Raw genomic sequence first — 11,588 nt, forward strand, 5'->3', positions numbered from 1 at the left:
ACAAATCCTTCGTCGATGAGTTGTAAATTTAATAAATTTTAGAAATTTCTCAAATAAATAGCGTTACGAGGAAAATTCTCACTTTTAACGTTACATATATAATTTAACTCTAATAATCCATTAATATTTTTTCCAGATCGACATAGACTTCCGTTTGATGTATGGTAATACTGATGGTGTCAAAAATGGAATAATGCGTTTCCCAAATTAATGCAATACTTGGATCGGCCGTACAAGGATGAAATTTCAAAAAGCATTCTGGATTGTTTGAAGAATGCTGATACTGATATAAGTGAGTAATTTTTGTTTTTCAGAATGACAATATTAATGAGAATCTGTTAAACTCTTACTTTTAGACTCCAAGCACTGTTCGATACTGTTGTTGCTTAACAACGTTTTGAAGCCTACAAAGGTAACCCGAATATTCAAGCCATCGGTTCTAGTTGCCCAAGAAGACGTGATTCTATTCGCAGCTACAGATGACGACGCATCTGCCACGTTGGACAAGTTTATGGAAGAGTACACCAAGCATGGATTTCAACCGGTTCCGAAATTAATAGCGATTGGCGAAAACGTGACCTCTCTGGACGGAGAGTTTCAAGTGCGCTACAAGAATTTTACGTACCGGTTCAACACTTTGATCAGAGCTATCGATGTTTTACTTAAATGCAGTGCAGTCTTCGGATTGGAACACTCCCGTATATCGAGGCTAGTTTGGATTTTCATCTCAACATATTTCTACGATATTCAGTTGAGGAGCAATACGAATGTATTAACAATTTGAAGGATTATCTGTCTTGTTAAACATGTTTGCTTGCTTTATTCACTCTTGTGAAGAAGTTTTTACTTTTAGTACTAACTACATTAAGCATCTTACGACTAGTCACAAAATTCCTGTTTATTATCGTTATGTTTGTACGTATCCTAATTGCATACAAAAAACCTCTAATTGGTATGCATTCAAACGTCATTGTCTACGGCATGATACTACTCCGGTACCAGATGCACGTTCTAATGGTATAAATGTCTTAACAAAAAACCCAAATACTGCTCTGTTCGATAACGATCTAGTTGTTAACACTTCAAATGACAAATCACATTCCGATTGCAGCTCGATTGAACCGAATTCTTCACGAACCATATCATCACCAGCTCTGCCTAATAATCTGGAGCATATAAATCGTGCTGCCGTTGCTTTCACATTAGAACTACATAACGAAACTAATATCCATAGAAGTGATGTAACGACCATCCAAAAAAACAAGCCAATTAAACACTGATATTGTCCTAAAGTTAGAAGATGTTTTAGACAAAGTTTTGACCGGTGATGAAAACGCGCAAACTAAATTCGAACTACGCAAGTATTTAGATCGTCTCAAACAACCTTTTGATTTCATCGATACAGATTACAAATTCCTGAAATACATCGAAAATCTAGGAATTTTTCGGTTTCCTAAAACTATTGCTATTGAAAACCAAAAAGATTTTTGTAAACCTACTCAATGTAAAAATGATGAAATTGTCAAAGGTCACATTGTATTAATGGATATAGAACATCAGCTGAAGGCGTATTTTGATTGCGATGGAATATTACAAAAGGTTGTAACTAATACTATTTCCCTCGAGAAACAGTCGTCAATAAGCAATATTGTCAATGCTAACATTTGGAAAACCGTCAAACAAAGATATCCTGGCGAAATATTGATTCCTATTTCCTTATACTCCGACGAATTCGAAGTCAACGACTGTTTAAGTTCACATAATAAAAAACACGTAATTTGTGGGATTTATTATTCGATACCTACCATTCCTGACGAATACCGATCAAAGTTATGCAACATTTTCGTGGCTGCTATGATTAAAAAAGTAGAGATAAATGATGTTGGATCCAGTAAGCTGTATAACGAAGTCATTCAAATATTTAAATCTCTTGAAGAAAAGGAACTGAGTTTGAAGTGGCAGGTGAAACAATTAGAGTGAGGTTTGTCTTATCAATAGTACAGGGCGACAATCTTGGTGTTCACCAGATGCATCAATTCATGACTTTCAGCGCAAATTTCTATTGCAGATTTTGCTCACGATCACGTGATCAATGCCAAAGTGATACAGAAGAACTACCTGACTATATTCGAACAGTAGAGGTTTATAACAATGATGTAAAAAATCGGCCATCAGAGACAGGAGTTAGAGGACCATCAATTTTTAATCAACTACACTCTGAAATAAATTAATACTAAATAGTTTAAAAGTCACTCTAAATGGCTATTCGCCTGGTTGACCCCAAACTCGTATTCGATACGACCATGCTGAGATAGTATAACTTTGAGAAAATCGTTATGTAGTATAAGTTAGGTATATGACTGGTTAGTTTATTTTGGAAATGGCAATGATTTGTAGGTTATGTTCATTTGTTTTTATTCATCTACTTTTATCGCAATAATTGAAATGAAAATCACAATAGAAGTATATTGATTATTATCTTTATTTAAACCCATGATTTTTGATCGGTGAAATTGAAATGTATAACATCAATAATGCAATGAAGGCGTCGCACTCTACCAGGACCTGAGGTACCTACACTTTCAGCATTTTACCGTTGTCTGGATGTGGATGCAGAGCCGTAACCTCACTAACTCGCTGAACCAAAAGTGGATACGTGCAGCTGGATTCAGTCGAGGATTCAGTGCTTGGAGTTTCTTCATCGAGAATGCTTTCCCAGCAATAGATAGAAAGTGTATGTACTTCTGCCAAGATATCCGGAATGTTGGCGTTGTGGCCATGAATCAGAAGGTGCTTGTATGGTAATCTTCAAGTGTGATTTGCCTTGCCTTCGCCGGTCTTTGCCTTCCGACGAAATTTTCATACCAAGCAAACACTATTTGATGTTGAATTAACGCTGCATTCTGGCGCACATTCAGATCCGGTGGTACGATCCGTTTTCAGGTCATTGACGGTGGGGCATGAAAGTGCGGAAGTCGTGCATTTTACGTGATATTCGCGACAGCATGTCGGCTGTGTCCATGAACAGGAAAGACTTGCCTCACTTGTCATAAGACGAGTTTATACCATCCCATTGAATTCCACCACTTAATTGTATCTTGACAGATACGTATTTCGACCTCAACAGTAAGGCCGTCTTCAGTGTCTCGTACTTGACTCGACTTGTCGAGTCAAGTACGAGACACTGAAGACGGCCTTACTGTTGAGGTCGAAATACGTATCTGTCAAGATACAGTTAAATGGTGGAATTAATGGATGGTATAAACTCGTCTTATGACAAGTGAAGACATTCCACTAAAAAGCTCAAAATAATTTTCTTATCAGGAAAGACTTGTCCATGACTTTGTTCACAAACATTAAAAACACCCAGTGCGGTTATCCTGCAAAATGAGGAATATTTTAAAATATCTATAACGACTGAGTTTATATCAATTAAATATATACTTACATTTTTGTCTGTAATATTATGATTCTGTTCAAATAATAATTAAAATTCTTCGCTCTTCTACTAAATTGGTCACGCTGAAATGCGGTGCCATCTTGTTCAACACAATTAATGCAAGACGTCAATAAATTCACGCTATTCTATCATAGTATACATTATTATAATTGGTAGTATACTATTTAAACTATGCTTTGTATAACTTTCAAAAATTGGAAAATTGTATAATTTCAAATCTATTTTAATATTGTTCTATTTCTGAGTGTACCCTCGTTTCACGTTGTTGAGAACTTGTACGCTGATGCAATGCATGACTTTTTAGTGGTGGAATATGCACAATGGGACTCACTGCGGTGTTAAATTATTGCATTTATCAAAAACAATTCATTACTCCTGTCATAAGGCGAGTTTAAACAATCCCATTGAATTCCACCACTTAATTGTATCCTGACAGATACGTATTTCGACCTCAACAGTAAGGCCGTCTTCAGTGTCTTGTACTTGACTCGACTCGACTCGAATTCATTACTCTTCAATCATTCAACATTCAAAAATCTATGATAAGTAAAATAGCGTTGGACACATCCCTTTTGCAGAATGCCGGATTTAACTGAAGTCTTTATGCCTCAAACTAAAACCAAATCTGTCGTGATCAGGGCCACTGCAAGTGAATTAAAATCGTTTGTTCATTACTTTACTTTTATCATGAGTCCTTACGTTCCAGAGGGTGATTCAGTGTGGGAATTTAGTAGAATTCTTGTCAAAATTACTGATAAAATTTTAATGCCATTGTTCAACGACAAGGACTTAGATGAATTACGATATTTATGTGCTGAACATCATAAACAGTATCAATCTTTGTTCAACCTGCATCTGAAGCCAAAGCAACATTTTCTGTGTCATTATAGTTCAGTAATACATTCTAGCGGGAGCGTAAGTTCTTTGATGAATTATCGATATGAAGCAAAACATAAATCTTTCAAGGAGTACGCAGGTGTTATTTCATCTAGAAAAAACATATGCCTTACCCTATGCACGAAAGCCGCTCTTCAATTTAGCCACGATCTATTTCATAAAACGTTTTTTAATAGCTGTCTGGAAGGTTCCTTCAATAAGTGTGATTTAGAAAATAAGGATTACATGAAATATCTACCACGACCATATGCAATTCTAACACATGAAAATGTCCAGGATGCCACACAGGTTAAGTACAAAGGTACAGTGTTTAAGACCGGTACATTCTTTACTATTACTGAACATCTGAATGTTGACTTGTGGGAAATAATTGATATACTATTTTCAAGTGGAATCGTATTCTTAGTAGGTTTAAAATGGACAGTGGGAAAATATAACGAACATTTTCTTGCTAATGAAATTATTGATAAAAGCAATATATATGGAATTCATAAAATTGATACTATTGACGGTCCTCCTGTAAAGTCACACAATATAAATAATAAGTGGTATTTCAGAAAAAAACATGATTTTAACACAATGGATCTTTAGCTAAGTAAGTCACTATGTATTTGTTAAATAAATAATGTATGTGATATAAATGAGTAAAAATTAATAAATACTACAGTATTAGAAAACTGTACTTTTAGTTTTTATTCTCCAAAAATAAGAAAAAATTACTATATGCAACATACATAAACCGTTTTAATGAAATCTATATGAGTATCTTATATAGTTATCATAATTATTTTAATACTATTTATTACACATTTGAATCCATATTATTTGTAGCCTTATATTAAACATTCGCATATAGCATGAAAAGTATAAGTTTCATGTTATGAAAACGTTAAGGTGATGCTAATAATCTTCATTACCATAACTCATATGGTTCATATCGATAACGCAATGGCGAAAATGTATAAGTTTTGCCAAATACAATCATTATGACGATTTTTTCGTGTATAATAACAGTGTCGTCAAGTGTCAGAATTGGAACAGAATCGCCTGTCAGTTTCATACAAATGCGCATTCCAAACGAGCAGGAGACCTGTCAAACGTAACACTTGACGTTACTTATAGGACTCTACTGGGAGGTAGTTCCTGGGGGATACGATGGTGGAGCCCAAGGGAGTTTAGTCGGTATTACCGGTATGGTCGAGTCCGATACTCCAGTACACTTCCGTGTGGTAGTTTGGCAACTACAATGCACGTGTACTGGGTTAGTGTGTAAATGCATTCTCCCTTGTAAAAAAAAAACACCGACAAGCCGCCATTACCGAGCGTGGAAAGCTGGATAAGGCTTTGGTCCGATTCGCAAATTATAATCAAATTAAAATTAAAAGTGACAGTTCGGAAATTACGAAATCCTCCGATCACAAGAATGGTTGGTGCTACCCAGCATGACCAACAAAATATCTATCAAAAATGATTCAATATCTGTCAAAAGTAATCTTGTTCTGCGAGCAGGGTTATCCAGACAGAAAAATAAAGAACATAAAAAAAGTTTTAGGAACTCAACTTTGAGTTCGAAGTTCAAATTTTACAACTCAATAGTAGGTAGTTTTCTCTCTCTCTCTTTTGAATGTTATTATAAACAAAGAGAGCAGCATCGACCCAATGTGTGCTGTTTCGTGGAACAAGCCAAATTTGAATTGTTTTCACCATAGGCTCGGGTGAGTGAAAAAAATATAAATTAAAGTTGGTGAAACTTCAAAGTGGAAAATTCAACACGGGAGTAAAGGCAAAGTACTCAATGGATTTTTTCGCATTTTACTTATTTTTGGCTTCTCCCACGCAAGGGCGGATTTGAGTGAAAGGAACCGTAAATTGAGTTGTTTCGCGGTTCCGTGCAGCTTTCCACGCTCGGTTATGGCGGCTTTTCGGAGCGTAAAAATCAACCGGTCACTGTACACTTATAAAATTCCACACATTTTTATTGGCAAAATCTAAAGAAATTTACAAATAAATTTTATGTGTGCGTTAATAACCACCCGCTATAAGAGAATCCACATAAAGGTTATCAGTTAATAAGAGCACCTCCACGGGAGTCCTCATCGCTATTCTTATAATAGCACTCCTTCCCGAGTGCTATTTTAGGATAGCGTCCCATCTTTCCACCGGTGGTCTCTATTTTAGATAATAGCGACTTCATGAACATATTGAGTTCTCACCGGGCGTGGCTAAAAATAGTCATCTTCTTCTTCAATGGCTCTACATTCCAACTAGTATTTTATGAGCATTTCCTTAGTTATTAATTGAAACTTTTTCTATGCCCGCTTTTTCATGAGTATGGTATTTTGTGTAACAAGCACAATGGATACACTATGCCCAGGAAGCCCACTCGAAAAAATACTTGGCCGAATCGGGAATAGAACTCACCATCTCCGGAAGGCCAACTGGGATTAATCCTATGCTTTTGCTCGCAAAGCTAACTGAAGACCCGCCATAGTACTTAAATATAATATATCAAGCATTTTTTTCATTTTTTAAAGTTATTCCTTCTCAAGAACTCAATGATTGCTGGGGGAACTTCCGGAGAAATCTTCCAGGGATCCTAGATGAATTTTCAAAGCAAATCATGTAGGGGAACTGCTCCTGGATTTTATCTCATGGCCCCGATATTCACCCAAAAACAAAGCTATGGAAAGGTATTAGATTTATTTCTCTTTATTTATTATGTTTACAAAAAGCCGAGCAAAAAGCAGCCCCGAAATTGGTGCCGTTTTTCTTTGTTTTGCGATGAGATGAATATATGTTCAGTGATCTTCATGATCGGAACAGTTCCTGTATGACGAACGACAGAAAAAAGAAACTTGCGGTAGATTTTCTGGAGGAACTCCTTGAAAAACATACTGAACAATTATTAAAATCTTAGGGATTCCTGGAAGACCTCCTCGTTGAACAACTTGCAACAAAACGAACAAAACAGAAGAATTTTCTTTCACGGAAAATCCATGGATATTGTGAGATCTACCGGACGCCGGTGTGTATCGCTCCTCATTATCTCCTGATCTGTTGCTGTAAATACTTTTATTTGCCTTGATATTTAATTACACCCGCCGAAATTTTTCTGAAAAAGATAAACAATTTTTTATCAATACTAAAGTGACGTTTCACAGAACAGCAACCCTGTATAGAAATTTAGCAACCCAGTATGGGGCGCTAAATTTGGAAACTCACGGCTAATTTTGAGTTGCGTTCTTATTTTACATTCCCGTTTAGATACTACCGGTGTAGAAGTGGGTCCCTATATAGGGCCCGGAAATAGCGATAGGGACCCAGATGGGGTCTCCCGTGGAGGTGCTCTAAGGGTTATGTGTGTTTCCACATATGTATATGCTATGCAAATTCACATAGCCGTTATGTGGGAAATGCTATAGTCAAAATTTATGTGTGCCACACATAATGGACGTGATTGGATTTTTGTCAGTGTACTGTTTGACACTATGAACTGGGAGCTGCGGATAGAGTCAAAACGAGTGTCAACGAATCTCCAAAGCAAGCTGTCAAAAAGTATCCATCGCATCGAGAGAGGTTTTGTGCATTTTGAGCACAGCCGAGAGAGTACACGTATAAATCGACTCATACTAAATATAGCTCATTTTGAACAAATTTCAATTTTCTGGCGTCATTTTAAATATATCGACGGATTCAATGTAAGTGGAGGGTATGAATTAATTTAACATTCGACACGTTAATTAATACAAGGCAGTAAATTAACGAAATCTTTTTAATAAATTTTATAGACGAATCCAAGTAAAAATAAGAAGAAGACACACGACGGTGTTAACTTTGACAGATCCTACAGCACAGCATAGGAGATCATTTTAAAATGCTTATAAAAAATTCTAGACAAAATGTAATTAAAATCTGATTGATGTATGATACGGAAAAAGTTTCAAACTGTATGATAGATACATTTTTGGAAAATATTCAAAAAATTTAGATAAGCTTCCAGATATGTAATTTAGAACTTTTTCCGTACCGTAAATCAATCAGATTTTAATTACATTTTGTCTAGAATTTATTATAAGCATTTTAAAATGATCTCCCTATTAGCCTGTGCACGCGGGGATGTCGACCACCTGGGTCGACATGAGATGACATTTCTATCATTTACCTGGGACTTTGTTTGTAAACATTAGCAGTTTTTCTTATATGATGTTGAAATAAGATTCTAACAGGCAATAAGAATGCATATTGGAATCATTGGAGAAGCGCGAAACTAAATGCTATTGAACTTGTGGAACATTCAATGTAATTTAAACTACATTTAATAGGGCTTTGATAATTTATTGATGTTTTTAGCATTTAATGTTCCTAGATGTATAAGACTGCTTCTGCTTCTTGCATTGAACATATTAACTATATCGAAGCGGCCAAACTTATTCTCATTGAAGTGTTCAAAACAAGCATCCATTTTGTTTGAAAAATCTAATAATCATAAAGGTCTATGTAAGTTTTCACATAAATTCTGATCTTGCGCATCCTCGTAACGGATGACCAAAGTCGAACCAGTTTTAAAACAATTATTTATCTACAAGGTTTTGAATGAACTTTTCTGTATAGCAGAATTTCCAAATTAATATTGATCTTAATTTCTTTCAATTTTGGGCTTTTAAATGGTACGAAATGGTACGTATGGTAAAAATACGAATTTTTCAAGTAGAGTCAAGAACAAGACTCGGAGATGGCCTCTATAGGGTCGAGTAATACTAACTCGTATTGAGGCCTTCAATATTCTATCCAGTTAACCCTTTCCTTCCCATGGTAGCTGTAGAGCTCCATCAAATTTTGCACATTCCACAATTCATCGAATTATTTCAACATCAAAAAGCAGTATTTGGCACAACTTTTTGGTTTTATTAGACTGCAAATATAATCAATTTTAAGTAAAAATAGGGAAACTATTGAAAACAATCACGTAACTATTGATTTACAATCAAAAACTTTTTTTTCGTTTTCCACTAATTTTAGCTATGCCAAATAACTTTTGTTCTAGCATTTTTTCCAAAGAAGATTCCTTCCTATTGAAATCTATGAAAAAAGTCGTGGGAAAAAGAGGGTTAAGACTACGAGCTATATTATAACATAGTATGGCTTGATGTCAAAGTTCATATATTCGAATTTGACTGGGAATAACACATATGATGTTAAAGATCCTTTTTCCAAGAAATAAAGGTTATAGCCAGGATGTGATAACATGGGATGCTTTTTGCAAAGAACAATTATGCACTCAACCTGATTCCGAGCCTAATTCTCAGTGAGCTGTTCAAAAGATAGCATCCATTATACATATTTCTAAATTGCTTTGAGAATAGGTCGTATGTGCAAAAAGAGGCTCTCTTTGTTCACGCTCTCTTTCGCTTGTACATAAGCTAGTTTTGCATATTTTGCCACATTTTCACTTCAGAACGCTAGACAAAGCTATAATCTTTAAATATCTGCTAAGAAATCTGAAGTAAACTTTATTATAGATCTGTAATAATCGAAAGAGAATGGAGGCAAAGAGAGACTCTCTTTTGCACATACGACCTATTCTCAAAGCACTCTAGATATGTATTATAAATCTATTACTCATATCTGAATTTGAAAATACTTTGATTTAGCATGTATGCGTTGTTTTTATTAACATTTACGTAAAGATAAAAATGTGACTTATTCAAGAAAACAGAATGGAGCCACAGCATTTACATAATTATTTGCAACGTTAATGATTAAACTTGTATATCGTATACATTGAAACTATCATTACTTGTATTCATTATAACGTAGGATAGGACATTGATTTGAAGAAGTGAAGTTTCTAAATAATTCAGATTAATCTAGGTGAGCATTTTGGTACGGTTTTATTAACGGCTAAATTATTATAATTTTGGATAACTTTATGGACCAAAGCTTTGCATATGATATTTGACGTAGAATTACGTCTTTCGGTAAGAAAAGGGTGGGGTCATTCCAAAGATGCAAATTTAGGACCATCACGAAAAGAGGTCAGAAAGTAAGAGCCAAATACTCAGCCGTTTTTCAACGCATTCTGTAGATGTTGATTTTAATCGGTCAGTAAATTCTCTAAGATTTTGTACAATTGTTGTAAACAATTGTTTCAATGCATTTAACTATTGAAAATCCAATTTCAACAGGTAGTGTTCAAATTTCACTTTTACAGTAAATTGCCTACATTGCGGTTATGTCCATCCGCACAAAATAATTGAATTTCGCATCCACTATCGAACAATAAGTAATTCAACGTTCAACTTGCGGTCGTGTCTTTAATACAACCTTTTACTTTTATGGAATGACAACATATGATTAACAGCCAATTTCTTCATATCCGCATAACTCTTATGCAGTGCTTAACCATAAGCTTGCATCTAGTTCGCGCTGTAAGCAGAGTTGAAGAAGTTTACCCCAAGTTATAATCGACCTCATGAATAACCATTGCAAGAATTTAATAACTCCGAGCGATAAATATGTTTAGCCCTTTTAATACAAAAGGATTCACTCAAAAATAATTATTGAAGACTAACTACCACAGTTTTCAAAACTATTATTTGCAACGTTTTTTGCATTCCATGTATCTACATTGTTACTCAAATTCAATAAAACGACTTTACAATGTTCAACAATTCCAACAGAATTTTCTTTCGCGCTTTTCCAATGATTCCAATATGCATTCTTATTGAATCCGAACACCTGCTGGAATATTATTTCAACATCATGTAAGAAAAATGCCAATGTTTACAAACAAAGACCCAGGTAAATGATAGAAATGTCGTCTCATGTCGACCCGGGTGGTGGACATCCCCGCGTGCACAGGCTAATGCTGTGCTGTAGGATCTGTCAAAGTTAACACCGTCATGTGTCTTCTTCTTATTTTTACTTGGATTCGTCTATAAAGAAAAACACAATGATAATTCGTTGTGAGAAAATCGTAACGTGTACATTAAACACCGAGAGGAAATTTTCGAGTTTCAAGCAAAATATCTTGAAAATTTGATTCGATCGAGTCCGCAGCTCCCAGACTATGAAGATTATTTTTAGAACACTCCAAATCTATTTTACGCATAATGTAGTTCAAAAATACCATTAATAAACTTTATTATTCGCACATATTTTTCAATTGCGACCGATAATGATGCTCTTAAAGCAGGTTGAAAGATAAATATTTTAGTGCTGTCCAATGAGA

The 11,588-nt window shown here is 35.1% G+C and overlaps 1 protein-coding gene across 1 annotated transcript; it reads left to right on the plus strand.

The window, feature by feature from the left end:
• The first annotated feature begins 187 nt into the window (after positions 1 to 187).
• Positions 188 to 2,110, plus strand: LOC134214054 (uncharacterized). The gene is made up of 3 exons (XM_062693499.1): positions 188 to 292; positions 357 to 708; positions 1,112 to 2,110. The coding sequence occupies exons 1-3, from the start codon at positions 211 to 213 to the stop codon at positions 1,278 to 1,280; spliced, it is 603 nt and encodes a 200-aa protein (XP_062549483.1). The 5' UTR covers positions 188 to 210; the 3' UTR covers positions 1,281 to 2,110.
• The last annotated feature ends 9,478 nt before the right edge of the window (positions 2,111 to 11,588 follow it).

This window comes from Armigeres subalbatus, chromosome 1 (genome assembly GCF_024139115.2).
Source record: "Armigeres subalbatus isolate Guangzhou_Male chromosome 1, GZ_Asu_2, whole genome shotgun sequence".
Taxonomy (NCBI): Eukaryota; Metazoa; Arthropoda; class Insecta; order Diptera; family Culicidae; genus Armigeres; species Armigeres subalbatus.

Excerpts from the sequence above, each read along its gene's own strand:
- LOC134214054 (XM_062693499.1), top strand. The coding sequence starts at position 211 with ATGCAATACTTGGATCGGCCGTACAAGGATGAAATTTCAAAAAGCATT. Across the intron at positions 293-356 it reads GAATGCTGATACTGATATAA|ACTCCAAGCACTGTTCGATA; the intron begins GTGAGTAATTTT and ends TCTTACTTTTAG. Across the intron at positions 709-1,111 it reads GAACACTCCCGTATATCGAG|CTCGATTGAACCGAATTCTT; the intron begins GCTAGTTTGGAT and ends TTCCGATTGCAG.